At 42.7% G+C, this 18514-nt stretch overlaps 1 protein-coding gene and 1 long non-coding RNA gene across 3 annotated transcripts in view; one reads left to right on the forward strand and one right to left on the reverse strand.

The window, feature by feature from the left end:
• The window catches only part of ADAM17 (ADAM metallopeptidase domain 17), a 37306-nt gene extending 29978 nt beyond the window's left edge, over positions 1-7328 (reverse strand). The window contains exon 1 of the mRNA XM_065834901.2: positions 7195-7328. Coding sequence (XP_065690973.2) covers positions 7195-7291 — 97 coding nt within the window. The 5' untranslated portion in view covers positions 7292-7328. The remainder of the gene's footprint in view (positions 1-7194) is intronic.
• Positions 6663-18247, forward strand: LOC139827636 (uncharacterized). Of its 2 annotated transcripts, XR_011738532.1 has the most exons (4): positions 6663-6717; positions 7653-7960; positions 8054-14831; positions 16556-18247. It is a non-coding gene; the product is annotated as an uncharacterized lncRNA (long non-coding RNA). The 2 variants fall into 2 exon arrangements; XR_011738531.1 differs by lacking the exon at positions 6663-6717 and having other exon boundaries at positions 7477-7960.
• Positions 18248-18514: the final 267 nt, after the last annotated feature.

The following is an 18514-nucleotide window of genomic DNA, read 5'->3' on the forward strand; positions in this document are numbered from 1 at the left end:
GTTTAATCACATTTCTAGACAAACCTGTTAATAAGAATGGCCAGCCACATCAGCATTGCTGAATGTTTTAAAGGGCATGTTTTTGACTCGGTCCCAGCTGCACCGAACTTGCTAAACCATGTGAGAAAACAAGGTGCCCAAATTCAGTTAGTCACAAGGCAGTGCAGACAAAGCCTCGGGGTACGGTTACACAGACCTTGCAGTGGGAGGTGAGGCAGGCTGCCGATTTACTGTCTACCAGCTACTTCATGATATATTTTTCCTGCAGTTACACAGGGTAAACTACTCTGTACTTACCACATGTTGAGAAGTGCCCAGTGATAGATCACAGTTTTTCCCTATAGTAAAATAGACATATGTTTCTAGACAGTGCAAATATTTCCTTAAGGGTGCAAGTTCTGTCTAGCAGAAGCTGTACAGATAATTAAACTGCTCTTTCTGGTAGCTTTACATACAGCTGAATACCCTCGATAGCTACTACATGTTACCTCACTTTCAACCTTGCAAGTTTTCTCCATCACTAAAACAAACCTTAAATAGGAACCAGTGAGGAAAAATACTTATTCTGTCAGCCCCATGTTATTTAGTAACTCAGTTTGTTCTATTAGTGAAAGCAGAAAGCACTCTTGAAAAAAAAGAATGCAATATCCTGCTCAAATATCAACATTATAAAAAAATAAGGAAGCGCCCTGAGTTAATATCCTCACATTCAAAGTGAAACAAGGGCAATACAGTCTCATCTCGAACCAGAACAGCATCATATGACTCAATGCACCAAAAAAAAAGAAAAAAAAAAATCCCCCGAAAATCACATGTTTTCATATATCCTGCAGACAAGATCAGCCAAGTCACAGGATGTAGTCTTCTCTGGAAAGAGATCATCTGTCTGGCTCTCAAAAGCTGTCAGCCTCACTACTGTGCTTGGCCACCACACCACAAGATCCTGCTGTGTCACAAAATAATTGAGTGGAGCTGATTCTAGGTAGAGACTAACAACTGTCTGGGCTACACTTCTGAGACCAACCCCTTCTCCCCATCCGACTGCATCCCTTCTCGTTGTGGTTATGACTTTGGACTCACCCAGACTACTACCTTCCAAAATTCAAGGCATGTCACAAGTACTGTGAGGCAGAACTTTCCAATTTCAGTAACAGTCTGAAAGGTGAGAAAGGAAACCAGGGAACGCAAGGGAGACCGTGTTCAACACCTCAGTAATTATGGATCAGCATCAAGTGGGTGGCAGCTACATGTGCCTCCCTGTGTAACACAGCCCCTTTCCCTTCCACCTCCTAGACCATGTACCAACCTAGGTTAAAAATGCAAGTACCAGGGAGGAAAAAAATGTACAAATAATGTATATTAAGAGCAGCACAAGAAGACAAGGATGGATACTGAGAAGAGATGCAGGGCACAAGTTACAAATATGGGCTAAAAAGCACACAAGCTGCTGTCTGCCAAGCAGTACGGTCACATATACTGCAAAAATAAAAGACATCGGGAAGTCCATCAGACCCGAGAGGGTTGCCCGATATGCCCAAAACAAGCAAGCTGGAGTGCAGCAAATGAAATCTGCAGAACAGAACAGCAGAATGTACTGCTCTTTGTTTAAGAAACCTGGTTCTTGGTTAACCTTTTATTACACACAGCAAAGGGCCTTCCTTTGTCAGTCTGGGAAACAGGCAAACTCGGACTCCTGTAGTTTCTAATAAAATGTGGGGGGGAAGGGGAATCAATCTGTTTGTAACAGAAGTTAAATGTAAACTTCTATCTCAGAGATAAATCTCTACTGACTACTAAACGCATAATTAAATCCTGGTGTAACATTAGAGCGCAACCAGGAGAACTTTGGCTGGTTGTGTTTCCATGCTTGGCCCTTCCCGCCACAGAGCAGAAAACCACACTGGGCTTTTGCATACACACACAGAAATTCCAGAGTAGCAGAAGCACAAAACCGAGATGAGTCACTGCTGCTATCAGCAGTGAACAGCAGGGGGGAGTTGTCTGTTTTTACAGTGTGGGGGGTAAGAAAATAAATCCACCCCACATCTTGAATGCAAACAAGAATTCTACTTTTTGGCTGCTTTGAGATCAGACCAAATTGGCACTATTGAAAACCAAACTCACACTGAGCACTTGATTATGTTCCCATTACAAAAATATTGCAATAGTTAAGGGTAATTCTTAATAATCAGTATTTAATCTGGTGTTGACATTCTTCACTTTCTTGACTTTGAGTACTTCTCTCAGGAATTATTTTTACCACTTTTTTGTTGTTGTTGTTGTTAGAAATTTAAACATTGACTGATTCACATGAACAAAAGAGAATAATCCTGAGAAAAGTACTTTAAAACCTTGATATTAAGTACCTCCATAGAACAGACCACCAATCCACAACACAAAAATCACACTTATTATTTGCACTCAGTAAGGCCATGTCAACATGAAGTATTTGCTGCTTATATGGAAACAAAAGGTACAGAGGACTCTATTACCCAGCTTGTAATACCATCTATGGAAACATCACATCTACAAATTCCTGCAATTATTTTGAAATAATCCTGCAGCATCCCAGGCAGGTGTCACACAGTGCTATTAGGCTTTGCATTCTCAAATTCCCCTCCACATGGGACATGGGGAGATATATACCCAACCTTCAGCTTGGAGTCAAAGTGCAAAACCAGCTCAATCCAAAATAATCATCTTGCTTCAAAGGATATTAACATGAGATAAAAAACAGTAAGAAAAATTGCAGAGTACAGCATGAAAATTAGTAATTTGGCCCTTACCTAGGTCTTGCCTTAGCCTCCAACAGATCCTTCAGTCCAGAAGGACAGAGTTTAATCTTGCATAAGGATTTTGTCACTAGTTATCTCACTGCACACTCAACACTGAGCTCAACTTCCAGTCCCTTAACTCTTTGGCAGCCAGTTACATTTCTGGCTTTACGGACTTCGGGGGCTGTGAAGCAGAATGCAAAACTCACTGCACATGATCTTATGCTGCCCTCTGTACCACTCAGTTCCCCCAATTCATTCATCAACAACATTATCATTTGGGTTTCTTTCACTCAAGAACTTTTAAACTATAGTGTTTTGATGTGCATTGTAGGTTTCTACTAAACCATTTATAAAGGCTGGGGGGGGGGGGGGGGGGGGCAAGTGCATCCTCTATGAATGGGTCATTTCTTCAGCCAATGCAGTTTGGTTTGAGGTCTGCCTGGTATCTGAGCAGTGTGGAGAAAAACAATTCAAGCCCACGTTACCTGCCTCAGATTTCAGTAGCACAATATAGCATGTAGGGAAAGATCACCAGTGAGTGATTCAAATAAGCTCTTCCTATCCTGGGCAGATGATATATCTTATTTCTCTTAGTTCCCTGACTATCTTGTGATAAAAAGGTCTAATTCAAAACAGATAACAGTGGCGTATAAGACACATTTTACATATAGACTCTATTCTGGGCAATCCTGGATACATGTGGCTTAGCAGCAGCACCCTACTACTACCGCTGTGCTGTAAAACAGATTCAAGCTGTTATTTAGATATACATATATATATATATACACACACACAATAGCATTGACACTGGGTATTTTACGCTGCTGTTCTTTTCAAGTACATTAAGCCCTGTTATCATTCAGATATGTCTGAACTCCAAGACAAACAGCATTAATATTTAATGGTTATAAAAGGTTATCTTCAGAGATAAACAACTGAGAATTTTTTTTTTAAGTTGACATTAATTTTTCAGAGAAAAAACTATAACAACAGTCATTGTATGGACAAATACACTTCTCCCAGAAATTAATCCCTGCTGTCAGTGTTATCGAAAAGAGCATTGTTTCCGGGTCACCTAAAGGCAACAAACTGGGGTTGATGTCATCCCTCACCTTGAGCACAAGAACTACTACCCCCGAGCACACGGGGGAGGTACATGGACAGTCACAGTGTGAGCTAGGCCAGGCAGCGGACTCCACAAACAGAAAACACCTGAACGCAGAGATTCAACCCCTCGATGGGAAAAAAGAAGCTATTAGCTCCCAGGCAGCTTAGCTCCATGAATGTGCTCACAGGAATGGGGAAGGGATCAGAAAGCTGAGGCTACGATTGTGGCAGTCCCAATTTAGATCAGTTTAGATGCTGGAGCACCACACCCTAAGATTACTTCAGCTGAGAAACGTTCTGAAATTACCCACATCACATCTTTTTATCTACTTATTCTATTCTTCGTCAAATTCTATTTTTCACTGTGTAATCATTTTTTCCTTCCTGAAAAGCTGAGCTTTTAGAGAAAGAAGCAAGAAAGTTCTTAATAGAAATCACAAAATGGTAATCCTTGAAACTTCCTTAAAGATACTGCTTGCCAGAAATCTAATTTCGGTTCACAAAACTCAAGCTCTGTGGTTAAACAGAGCTCTCAAAATAGCAAAGTTGAAGTTATTAGAAGGAAAAGATGATATTTCAGAAAACCAAGCTGTATGTAAAATGAGGACAACGGAACTCTAGCAAAAGCTGAAGATCAAACCAGAGTAGGCAAAGATATTTTGAAGAGCAGCTTGTAAAAGGCATAAAGCTAATACTTGAAATAGATTTTATTGTATCAAAAGAAACAACTCAGCCAAATAATCACAGGGCTTGCAAAACAAGCAAGCTGCAAAGATGACCCCAAGAATAGATCTTAAAGGTCAGTACCAAAAAGTAAGAAAATAATTGACCTTAATATTCACTGCAGAGACTCAAAAGATCCCTGAAAGCTTCTGCTGACAGGATGAATCTAGAGACCTGCCTTCAGGACTCCAGAAAAGTGGGGTTTAGAGCAAGGCAAGAAAACGAGCGGTAAGTCAACAGGTCATGAATGTATTAACCCAATAGCTATAAAGCACTGAAAAAACTAAACTTGTCAACTACTAATCACGGTGTGCAAGTACAGTGCCACTGGTCTTGCTGCAGGTGGCCTGAAAGGTGGTGAGAGCAGGAGCAATTTCCACCCCAGGTATCATCGAGGTGCCTAATCAACAACTATGCTCCACATCCCCACCTGACAAACAAGTAATAATGAGAGTGTGAATTACTAGACCTGTGGCTAAATAAGATACTAGGGAACTAGTGTGTCATCTGTATCAGCATTCTGAAAGAGTTAAGTATGTGGATAAATGTAACACAGTTAAGGGAGCACACCTGGATTTTTCAAGCTCCCTCACAAAATGCTTCTATATATATTTAGTTCACTGAATTACAGAACAAAATATTTGATGAAATTCAGCGTGTGGAATGACAGGAGGAAAATAAATCCTCACTACATCTATGCAAAGTATTTCAGCATAGTTATTACCACGTTAAAAAAGTGTAACTATTGAACAACAAAAAAAGGCAAAAAAACTACTCAAAAAGAAAACAAAACCAAAAGCATTCATCACTATACATCCATGGTACCTTTGTATCACACACTGCCTTGCAGTCCTGGTCGTACATCTCAAATAAATAAAAATCTGATACAAATATAAAGTGTATAGACAAAAGTAACAAAAGACCAATAAAGTAATAACTTTTTCCCATACTAAGAACTATTATATAGACTAGCATTTCCCAAACAAACAAAGAAAAAAGGCGGGGGGGGGGGGGAATTACAGAGACAAATTATATACGTCTGTCAGTCACTAAAAGTTTGACTAGAATTAATAATTCTTCCATACTTACCATTTCTGACAACAGAAACAGTCAAAGTTTAGAAATAAAAAGAGTTCTTCCTCCATACAGTATTTCATAAAATTGAAGAGCTCATAGTCTAGGCATGGTGGTACAGAGGCCAAGAATACAAAAGCGATCAGATAAAGATTACACAAATTCATAGCAGATATGTCCTTCAGAAGGCACAAGAGTCTGACAGCCCAAGGTGCAACCTCTGTTTGAGGAGCTCCCTGACACTGAAGGCACACACTGTGTTTGTTCTGTTTCTGTTACACTTCCATCCACAGCTCAATCCCATCCTTCCCAGCTTCCTGCAGGCACCGGCTGCCGAGCTCTGCACAGCATCACGAGTGCACCTTAGGTGCAGGTGAGCAGGACAGAGGCGCAGCCTGGACATCTGTGGGGAAATCTGCTGAGAGCTGAGCAAAGAAACGAGACTTCACACAGTTGCCACCAGCCATGGTAACTGGAGACAAGACACCTGACTGGGTCAGACATGACCACAGCCTCTCATAAGAGCTCCTCTGCCATTTCAATGATATGCTTTTGCTTATCGAACAGAAGTTTGTCACTTCTTCACTCTTAAATAAAAGTTTAGATGCAAAACTTAAGTTTACAAAAGTTAAATAAAGCAAGAGTTCTCCTCCATGTTAAGCCTTCTACAAGTCACATTCAGACCCAATAGCTCCAGACTCCCTCTGCAGCGGTGACTCTCCAGCCAGAACTATGAAGGGAATCCATTTATATGATTATCTTGCCTTAATATAACCCAAACTCCTGTGAGGAAAACTCTTCAGCAACGTTCGAGTGTGAAAACAAAGTGGTCTCCGCAACCCCTGTAGGGAGCAACAAGCCCCAAACGCCACCCAGCAGCGGTGCCTTCAGCTGAAGGGGGATCAGCCCCACACCAGCAGGGGTCGCGACCTCCAGGGTCCTCTGTGGCCCGGGCGCTCCCCAGCGCACACCCACCCACCCAGGGCAGGCCGGGGAGCAGGAGCAGCCTTGCTCACCGCCACGGGCCGGGCTGCAGGTGGGTGCTCAGCCAGGCCACAGGGGACTGGGCTCCTTCCCGTGCCCCACACCCCTCTCCTCATCCCCCCACTGCTACCCCTTGGCAGAGTCGGGTGTGCCCCCCCATGGATGTGATCTCTATCCCCCCTTCCCTCGGCAGTGGTCTCTTCCCATAACCCACACACTACCCCACCAGTACCCCATAGCAGAGGCGGGTGCGCCCCTCTCCCCCCGACCCGCAGCAGTGGTGTCTCCCCAGTTTCCCCCTCAGTACTCTCTCCCTCACCCCACTGTTCCCTTTCGGTAGCTGGGAGCCCCTCTCCTACCCCGCCCCTCGGCAGTGGCCTCTCTATTCCCCCCGCCCCTGGGCAGTGGTCTCTCCCCACCCCACCACTGCCCCTCAGCACGGCCGACCGTGCCCCTTTCCCCTCGCCTCGCAGCAGTGGTCTCTCCCTCACACCCCCCCGCGATGCCGTGGTCCCTCCCTGCCCCTCACCGTAGCGCTGCCGGCGCGGCGGGCGCCCCAGCGCCTCCAGCCTGCTTGGCCCCCACAGCAACACCAGGGCAGGGACCAGCCACAGTCGGAGCCTCATGGTCCAGACGCGGCTCCCTCCTGCACCGTCCGCCCGCTCGTTCACATCCGGTCGAAAAAAACTTGGCGCTCCGCCCGCCCCGCGGCCCCTCGCACCGCGCCGGGCCCGCCGCCCTGCTGGGCCCGCACCCGGAAGCGCGGCGGCTGCGCGCGGTGCATTGTGGGTGCGGACGGGGCCGCCATGTTGGGCGGCGGGGGCGGGAGGCGAGGCTTGTCCGGGGCCTGGTGCTGCGCGGCGGCCGTGGGGACAGTCCGCCCTCAGGGCGGTCACAGCGGGTGCGGTGTGATGGCATCGGGCCCTGCATGCAGCATTCCTTCTACCAAAGGCGCTTGTCTCTCTCCTCACCATGGCTCCCTTACAGGTCTCCTGGAGGGGGAACAGGCGGCCCGTCCCCCCGGGAGGGAAGAGGGTTCGTGTCTCCGCAGTCCCTCCTTAGAGTGATACCGGCCCTGGGCGAGTTTCAGCTCTCACATCTTCTCACGCACAGCGGTTGTTTGCGACCCGTAGGAGATAGTCTCCTCTCAGTACACGCAAGTGACTTCAGTAGAAAAGGTTGCAAGGTTTTTTGCAGGTTTTTTGGCACAATTGGGGATTGTCTGTGGCACCGGCTACAGATAACGAATGATGAGTCCCTGAGTCTCCTGTTCAGAAGCAGCACACCTTATTGAGGTGAGGAGGTGTGCAGGTGTTACGTGTGGTACAGCTGTGCTGTATGACAGTCAGTGTCGTCTGAAATCTGCTTGATCTTCTATCTGTTTGCAGGTGCCCCTAGCAAAGATGGTTGCAAATGGTGTACTCAGCAAAAATGGAGACCTTCAGCATTGCCCATCCTGCTTTTTGCCACACTGTTTGTTAATTAACCTGAAGCACTTAAATATCTGCAGCACGAGTAAGGAGTCCTTATTCATTTTTTTCATAAGACACATTGCTTAAACCATGAGTGTATGTCTCCCAGTTTCTTGTCACCAAAGATGGGAAGATTTTAAGAGGCCAAACAGCTGGTGAAGCTTCCTGCATGTCCATTTTGAATTTCTGATGGTTTGCATCTATTGACTCTCTAGATCAGTGGTAGTGTCTTCTTCCTTAGCAGCCCTCAATGTATCTCCTCCAGATGTTTGTCCAGTTGACCCTCTACTGCTTGTAAACTTGTAGCGTCCGTACCATCTTGCCTCAGAGAGTTCCACGGAGTAATCACATATACAAGGAATCACTTTCTCTGCTTTCAGCGGGTTGTTTCCTGACACCATTTGATGACCCTTGCTTCTTGCTTTGGAAAGGACAGTGTATGATTTTATTGTCTCTAAGCCGGTCATCACTGTATAGTGTCTGTGAGATCTCCTTTCAGTCTGACAAGGCTTCCCTTTACAGACTGACAAGTCCAAGTGAAATTTAGTTGTTCTTTCAATGAAAGGTGTTTGTTGCTGCCCTATGAACTTTTCTGATTTTACTATTCCTGTTTGTGGTGGTGGGACTGGAACTGCACTCAGGGTTCAAGATAGGGGCATACATTGAATTTGTAAAGTGGTGCAGCAATATCCTCTGTCTTCTTCTCAATATTGTTCCTAATATTTCTAACATTCAATGTGCTGTTGATCTCCACTGAGTTGCTGTTGAACTACAAATGACATTAAATTTCCAAGATCTCACCTCTGAAGTGTAATGGTCAGTTCAGACACCGTTACTCTCTATGTCATATAGAGCTGTGTCTTCCCCACGTGTGTTACTTTGCACCTGTCTGTAGTCATGATCACTGTTATACTGACGGTCACTGAAGGCTGAATTCTGTTGCCCATATGTGGGTGTCCAGTGCTATTTCAGGTGACATGGGGTGTCTCACCGATGCCTCAGCAGAGCATAGGTCTCTATTAGGTCCTGAGCTAGGACCACTGTCTCCCATATTGTAGAGCTTGAGTAATTGAGCCCGAGTATTGAAAGGTCTTTCTGCAATTCTTTGCAGCCACACCTTATCTTTCCTTCCACGAATAACATGATATCATCAGCAAGCTTTGTCTCGTCACTCCTCACCTCCTTATTCAAATTATGAACAGCACAGGGATGTGAAGTTGCAATAGTGAGTTTCTTTCACTGTCAAAGCTGACTGTTTACTCCCAGCCTGTTTCCTATCTTTTAACCTCATTTTAGTCCATGCAGGGATCTTCTCTCTTATCCCATGGTTACATAGTGTCCTGAGGAGCCTTTGGCAAAAAAGTGTTGGAAGTCATTCAGAAATCTCAGCAAACTGTATCTTTCCAGTCCCTCATATCCAAATGCTTGCTGACACCTTCAGAAAATGTCATACCCAGTTTATAAGGCAAGATTCTCTTTGCAAAAGCAATGTTCACAAAACCTATGTTGACCTTTCCCTGGGGAATCATATCTGTCAATGTATGCATTAATTCTAGTTGCTACTAATCTGTGCAGAACATATGTCAATTTTAATGGTGGTAGTTCTCCAGCTTTCCCCTAAAAGCATTTTTTTAAAAATAATGTAACATTTGATACAATCCAGTCCTTACATGCCAAGGAAGTTTTAAGGAAGAATTTACACCTCAGTTAGAATTTCAGTTGTTGCATCATTTTGTTTCTTGGATGAACACCAGCTAGTCTTGAGAATCTTTTACTGATTGTTTTGTCTACTCTTAATTCATGAACATTTTTTTAAGTCAACATTTCAATTTGAAACAGATCGGAGAGATGGCAGATGATGAAGTGTTCCAGCAGAGGAACACAGACACAGGAAACTCTGTTATGTTTTCCTCTATGGCTCTATCACATCCGAGTGCTGCTTTAATACCCAGTTCAGTTGGTGGCTATGCTAAGATTATTGAAATACTCTCACACCCTCTTGAAAGTGGTTTATTATTGAGTTTTATGCCTTTCATAACCCCTTTGATGCAGTTTAGGAGTTCTATGGTAATCTTCTGAGCTTTTTTTTTTTTTCCCAAGTGAAAAGTCTTATTTTGGTTAGTCTTCCCTTGTGTGGAATTAATTCATACTTGTGCTTATTCTAGTTACCTCTTTCTGTATGTTTTTAGATATAGTATACCCATTCTGAAGTATATAATATACCCATTTCCTCTACTCATGTCTTAGTTCTAGTGACTTTCCTATTTTCTGACCTCAGCCAAGTACAGAGTTGAGCTTTCGGGGAGTAGGTGCTCTACCAGCTGTCCAAGATCTCTTTCCAAAGTAGTGACAACTAAACAAGTGCTCATCACTGTATTTGGTGAAGGTTATACTTGGCATTTATAAACATTAATTTCCATTTGCCATTTTATCAGCTGTCATTTAATTTTGCGGGACCTTTCTGCAACTCTTAGAATCAACTTGAGACAGAACTTTTTGGAGCAGTCGTGTTTTATTCTGCAAGCTATTCACCCGTATTTTCAGATCACATATTGAACAGCAGAGGTCCCAGTACAGATACATTTTTTTGTTGATAGGTGGACTCTTTTATCTCTCACTGTTTTATAACTTGTCAAAGCAAGATACAGAAAGCCAGGTAAAAGGTTTCTTTTTCTGTTACCACTTGAATTTTCCCACTGAATATGTTTGTTTCTGCCATTTACTTCTTATCTCACAAGGACACCTTAACAATAAAAGATAATTGCTTTTAAATATTTTTTGAGTTATTGACTGTTTGTGATTTGTGTTTTGAGAGAGCCCTTCACAATGGAGTTGTTAGATTATGTGTTAGATTATGTGTTTAGACAATATAATAGCAAAACAGTAAACAGCAGTTAGGAAAAGTGTAATTGATTTAGCAATGCTGTTTACTCCACCGTAAAAAAAATAATTTCTTTTGTATCAGTAGATTAGTTCGATGGCATGTCTGGGTGTGATTTTTTTTTGAAATTTATTCACACAAACATATCTTGTGTCCAGTATGAGAACACTTCAGGAATGTGTTCATACCCAGAATTGACAGGAATTCATTCTTCTCTTCTCCAATTAAGGAATTTCAGCCATTTTATTGATGTGATTAGGGCCTAAACAAGGATATGATAAATACATAGGATATGAGTAGAAATTAATGGAAAGCAGCATGTAGTGTGTTTTGGTGAGGAATATCACAAGTACAGCACATTGAATAAAATAAAAAAAGAAAATAATTCAATATATACAGCTAGTAAAATGTGTTTTCCTGTGTTAACAGTAAAAGCTAAGGTGCAGAGACAGCTGACTGGACAGCTAACCCTGTTCAGAAGAAGAGCTCCTAGAAGAACAATATTTGATAAAAGAAGTTATCCCCCTAACCAGAGTGATTCCTGAAATATGCAGTTTAATTATTTGCTTAGAAAGGACGATAGGGTTTGTGGCAGGCCCTGGAGGAGGATGGAGGATTACCTTTGTTTTGTGAATGTTTGAATAGTACATGATGCCCCGAGGAAAGTGGCCTGATCTTGGTTCTTGAGCTGCAGAGATAAGCAGAGCCCCACCCATGTGGGAGACGGTCCCTGCGTAAAGCTGCGTATTTTCCCATGGGAATTATTTGAATCCCTATTACTTGTGGCTTTTGAATCTAAGTTGAGTGAAGTCCTGGGAAGTGTGGTGTCTTATACTGAGCATTCTTCCTTTGGGAGGAGGATGGAATGAATGAGTTCATGAGTCTCTTCCATTTTCATGATCATCTGCAAAAAAATTCCATAAAAGCAGCTGGGAGTTTCTCAAAGTACAATAACCTCCAAAACCTGAAAAAAACCCCAACAAACCAACAGCAAACCATCATCCATGGTCGTGTAACACAAGGAAGGCTTTGTGTTTGTTTAAGACCAGAGAATATGGGGCCTAACATCAAGAACAGCTGTGGAACAGTGAACAGACAAGAAGACTGGTATGTTTAGGTCGTGATCACCGAGGTTAAGTCTTCTCCCTCTCCTGACTGAGACTGTTCTGATAAATGGGATCTGGACTCCTGTGGCATACCATTTCTGTACTGTTAAAGAAAAAAATGTAGAGGTTTCTAGAATCCCCTTCTTTGTCTCCTTTTTCTTTTTTGTTTTCTCCTCTCTTCCATGTCTGTCTTTCAACAACTCATCTGACTTAGTCTCCTCTCTTTTATCTCCATAGAAGTTTTTTCCCATACAGCCTTTCATCACTCCAAAGGCCTCACCCTCACTTAGTGCTCTTTGGCCTGTTGTCACTTTCTAAATATGTATAACAGCATCCCACGTTAACGATCCAGCAGTTTACGGTATTAACAGTCTTTTCCCGCTATTTCTCCTGCGTACTCAGCAAGACAGAAACTTGGCTACGACTCCTGAAATCTACATATTCCATCATTTTCTGACTACAGGGAACTTACGTGGTCTTCCAAGACTACACTAATACCCTGCAACTGGACTAACTTATCTGGTGTGCTAATTTCGAAATCTGCTATTACTACAATGTATGGGAAAGTTGAGAGGCCAACATGAGAGAGCTCTTTTAAAGGCAGAGGCAACCTGAATTTGTTCTTCATAATTGTATGTGTTCCCCATAATTATAATAACACATAATGCTTTTCTTCCCTGAAGCATATCAAAGTTAATCTTGCTAGGGAGGGAACACACTCTTGTGAAGTTACTTCCTGTTACGGTCTGTTTTAAATCCACAAAGAAAATTACTTGGCCCTACTTTCTGACACAAAGTGGTCTCTGTTTCTAATATCTGCCAGGAGATGGTGCTGCCAGTCTTCCATCTGTTCCTTTCCAGTTCTTAGGAAAGGTGGCACCTCTTTATGTAGAACTCCATGTATAAATAATGAAGATACTTCTGCCATCTGACTGGTTCACTTTTGTCTTAATAGGGATCTTAAGGGAAACAGAAAACACGTTTCTATATTTAAAGCTTGCCACTATCTTAGAACTGGACATACCTACTTAAGGTCCATAATATGCCACTGACAACGCCGTTCAGGAATTTTCCTGAGTTTTCTAGTGCTCTGTGACAGGATGATGAATGTAAACCACTCATCTTTATGATTTACTGGGTAGTTTCCACACCTGCCTTTATCACCTTTACAGACATCTCTGGATGTACCCTGGCAAAGTGGTTCACACTTTCACAGGCATCCCAGCCCTGTTCAGAGAACCAGAGCTTTGACACTGTTTTAAATGGAAGCAGGAAGGGGTTTTAAATCTCATCCTAAATCACTTTTGGCAATTGAGGCAATTCTCTTAGCATCAGTGCTGATGTAAACAGGTCCCGGGGCCCCTGGTTCCACTGTGCGCACCTCTCAGAATTTGTCCTGAGAAGACCTTGCAATGTGTAATGGAGTGACGTATTCTGTTCTGTTTGATCATTGCGAGAGCTTATTTGTAATTTTTAATCTACTGTCAGCACTGGGGTTACATTTGTAAATATGTATACATGTCACAGAGCAACTTACTTCCTTTTAAGTTCAAAGGATCCATTTTTTGGCTTTGTTTGGTGTCAGATATTCTTTTCACTGATGTAATTGTTTGGTGACACTCATGGCTACAGTAAAGAAAAGAAAGAAGGTATAAAAAAAAAAAGAACTGTCTGACCTAATTTCAATTTCATAAGTATTGTAATATTCTGGTTCTAAAATACATCCTTATGATTTAACATATATCCTGGTGATTTCTCTTACACACAGAACAGCTGTCACAGACACTGGTAAAAGTTAACATCTCTGCTACCAATCTCCTGCTTTTCAAATGACATCAGGTATTTTTATTGGTTCTCTTCTCTCCTAAGAAAAAGCTTCTCAGATTTGAAATATAATAGAAGAAAAGAGAATCTTAAGTATTCTGTAAGATAAAATGTACTTCTTCTGGGCAATATTTTTGATCAGGCTAATATATCTCCATGAAGTATTGTTAATGTGAAGGCAGCCTTTGGGAAGCAATGAAATGTGGGGTAGTCTCCAACTGTACTATTTTGATGTATGAGACACAGAGGGAACCAATTGCCGATATACTCCAGTGACCCAAGCAAAACTTGGCAGCTGGACAACTGAACATCTACTGAACTGCGATAAAAAAATAATATATATATATATATGAATTTTAACTTATTCAATTTGCACACAATTGGATTTGGAAAAATCTGCTGGGAATCTACCTTATGCTCTCTGCTTTGGCCTTGTATTTGTGTGTATGGATATGTATCTGTGTTTATATACACACACATGAAAAATCCCTGTATAGGCTTAGAACTGTATGGGAAACTCTTTAGAGCAAACTCTGAAATCAGTGTTCAGTGGCTTCACAAGCGAGGTGTTTTCTCATTAGTGAGAGTTGCAAGATGGAACTCCTGTTTGTTGTTTGGGGTTTTTTGTGGTTTGTTTTGAGGTTGTTACTTTGTGTGTTTTGTCTGTTTTGGTTGGTTGGGTTGGGGGTTGTTTGTGGTTTGTTTTTTGTTTGGTTGGTTTGCGGATTTTGTTTGTGGTTTTGTTTGTTTGTTTGTTTGTTTTCACAGAATCACACAGAATCACAGAGTGTTAGGGATTGGAAGGGACCTCAAAAGATCATCTAGTCCAATCCCCCTGCCAGAGCAGGAACACCTAGATGAGGTTACACAGGAATGTGTCCAGGTGGGTTTTGAATGTCTCCAAAGTAGGAGACTCCACAACCCCCCTGGGCAGCCTGTTCCAGTGTTCCGTCACCCTCACTGAGAAGAAGTTTCTTCTCAAATTTAAGTGGACCCTCTTGTGTTCCAGTTTGTACCCATTACCCCTTGTCCTATCACTGGTTGTCACTGAGAAGAGCCTGGCTCCATCCTCGTGACACTCACCCTTTATAGATCTGTAAACATTAATGAGGCCACCTCTCAGTCTCCTCTTCTCCAAGCTAAAGAGACCCAGCTCCCTCAGCCTTTCCTCATAACGGAGATGCTCCACTCCCTTAATCATCTTTGTTTGTTTGTTTTCTCACAAGCTGTATTGGAAATATGGGATTTAAGTGTAAATGGGGACTTAAACATTCTATGAAAAATTAATGTCTTAAATGCTGTACAATCTGCATTACAAAGAAACAGAAAAAGAGTGGGCTAGGGAGAGACTGTGCTGTAATGGATTAACGCCATCTAGAGTTTTTTTGGCAAGATCTCCAATGGAGAGAAATTCATGAAATACATGGAAGGTAGCACTAGATTTTGCATGGTATTCCCCATTAGAGCTATAGCACACCACACTTGGGCATGTGGCATTGCTGAGGGCTGCTTGAAAAGAGAAAAAATGCTTCAGCCAGGCAAATAACACCATGCATCTTCCTTGGGTTCTGTGATTTAAGACAGGAGCACAGAGCCTCTTGCAGGATCGGGTGCTCTTGAAAAAAATCTGCTGTGATGGGATGTTGCAGTGATTCTTCTCCTGTACAATGAGAAGTTGTGTGTCTGTCTTAATGCTTCTCTGGGTACCACCTTGAAAGACATAATGGAAGGACAAGACCAGGACAAGACCAGGACAAGAGGAAGAAGAAATTCTGATCTCCTGTAGCAACCTGGAGGCTTTGCAGCAGAAGCCTGGGACAGATTTACCCTCACTTGTGCAACTGTCTGAATGAACCCATGCACCCCAGAACTGGAGGAATGCAGGCAGCTTTTTGCTGAGCTGATGCAGCTCTCGGTGTCAACAAGCTATCAACATGCTCAGAGGTTTCATTCTCCTTATTTGTTTTTGACCTGGTCAACTCATTAGTATCTGAGCAACATATGTGTTAAGCATTAGTGCTCCAAGCTGGCAAGTACTTCACACTCTGCGTAAGTGTGACTGCACCGAGGGGGAAGTCTGGATCCAACTCCTCACAAGTCTTTCTCAGACAAAATAGTCCTGCTGCCTATGTGAGTGAGATCAAGGGGATTTATTTGTAAGTCACTTACATGCCAAGAAAAGTTGCCCAAATGCCTTGGATTTATGAACACTATACCAAAATCTTGGCATGACCAGGATCCACACATGCCATCTATTTCCAAAGAGAAAAGGAAAGCTCTGGGAGAAGGCTGCATCAGGGACACCAGCTCACCACTGCAGAACGGGTCTGTGCGTGTCTTTGACTTGCAGGCAACCTACTTGTGTCAGGCAGGGGAGCCCCAGCTGGCTCACGTCATCCAGCAGCTGGCGTTCAGCTTACCCACACTGGCCATCTTCGTGATGGAGCTTTGATGCAGGAGCCACACTTGAACTGCTTAAGACCTACATGTGATTGAAGAGTCACCTGCCCATCAGCCGAGATTTCAACCATTATTTGTATATGTCTTTGTATTTATATGCCTTTGATCTCTCATTTTCATGGTGCCGCATTTCTATCCCCACTGCAGGCCTTTCAGTTCCGTATGCAGAAGATGTGACTCATACAATTGCCACTCCCCAGCCCTACTTGATTACACCCCTCTGAGGTGTTCTCAGCAGCCAGATCTGATATGGGACACACAACAGGAAGACAAAGAGAAGCGTACTGCAAAGTGCACTTCTGCCTTGGGACAGTGCTGCTGGAAGGCGTGTTCCCCTGCTACAGCTGTGCAGACTCTCATCCTTCTGGAGATTTGATTGGAAGTATACTCTACATAGTGGTTGTAAAAAAACCCTTAAGAGATCTGCCCTCTGGGTCAGCAAATAAACCACTGAGCTGGCTTATTCATTGAGCTGTGACTTAGATTGCACTGGTAATACAGCTGTGCCATCACAAGGCACTTGGGAGCACTTTGGTGATTCTGTAATCACAAATGTCAGACTAGGTCAGTAGTCTCCAAATAGTTTGGGCCACTGGAGTGTAGTCAACTCTCAGAACTTACTGTACCCAGTTATTAAAATTCTACCTCAAAACATGTTTTTATATGGCTCTGCAGAGCACATACCAGTGGTTCATGGGGCACAGTAAGGAAACCACTGGCCAAAATACTTCTTCAACTGTAGGTAACTCAAGGTACCTCCACAGAAGTGGGGAAACCTTTGGCTAAGTCTCTTTACCTTTTTGTGTGTGAATTAGTTTTCCAGTGGTAGAGTGTGGATACCAATATATGTTACGTATGCAATATAAGTGCCAAGTATTCATAGTTATTAAACACCTGCTGACCTAACACACCAGTTTAAAAGAGCTGGGAAATAACCTGAAAATAAGCACAAAGCTAGACTCATTTTTTAAGTTATTATCTTAGAGAGAAGAGATCATTTTCTTTATGAAAAGCAAGATTGATACCTAGAGCTTCTGCTTCTCATGTGACTGCATACTGTTAATGGTGAGGAGCTGGTAGGCAGAAGTTTCTACAGTCCCTAAAGCAGCAAGCACAGGCACAGAGTTAACTGCAAATCTAGGACAGAACTCATACTCTGTTATCACTCTTTTAATGTTTTTGATCTCAAAACTAGAGATGCTAATATGGCTGTTGGTAAATGAAAGTATTTTTGCACTTGAGGGAAAAGATAATAAAGGGAGTGTTTGAGTGAATATCTGTTCTGGGCAAATGCCTGTTAGTTAAGATAGTAGGTAAACAGCACTGTAATCAAAGGACTCAAACTCTTTTGAAGTTGCTGAGGAAGTGTGTGACAAATATCATCAAGAATGCAGTTCAAAGGGTACAGTTCATATCTCTAAGACACACACAGAAGACCTGATTCTGATCTTATGCTACTTGTATACCTGGCTTCAGCTGAATAAAACTTATTCTGCTGTCAGAAACCAGCAGTAGGTAACTGGTCGTGCCTTCTCTGGGACATTGAGAAAAGCTGACCCCATGGGACCAAGGCAAAGGAGGACTCTGAAACAGGCCATAAAGAGGGTCTTGAAAGTTGAGGAGGTCAACATGGTGGCCAAGAAAATGTTTAAGAGAAAAAAAATAAAACTCTCTAATGCCATCAGAGTTTTTGCTCTTGCAGTTGTTCCTTTAATACCTCCTTCTCCTCTGCCTTTCTTTTTTCCTTTGAGCTTCACGAAAACTGTCCTAGTTTGACCAGTTAAAAGGTGCTGAATATGGTTTGTCTTTGTAAGTATTTGTAATAAATTGTATTGAACTCTTGGGTACATGCACAGTTTATTCCATTGGCTGGTTGTTTTTTTCACAAATTTGTGTTCTTCACAAACGTGGGAAACAAAAAGGAGGGAGAGGTGTGAACAGTTATGCAGAATCAAGGTCTGCAGTTGTTCCCATTCCTGGGTTGTCTGGAAGACTCCCCAGAGACAGCTGGCTGAGAAAAACCAAACAGTGGTGGTAACGCTTGTGATGGAACATCATGGGCCTCCCCTTGCCTTTTACATGGGAGTTGGTGTTCTCGATACAGCC

Source organism: Patagioenas fasciata, chromosome 3 (genome assembly GCF_037038585.1).
Source record: "Patagioenas fasciata isolate bPatFas1 chromosome 3, bPatFas1.hap1, whole genome shotgun sequence".
NCBI lineage: Eukaryota > Metazoa > Chordata > Aves > Columbiformes > Columbidae > Patagioenas > Patagioenas fasciata.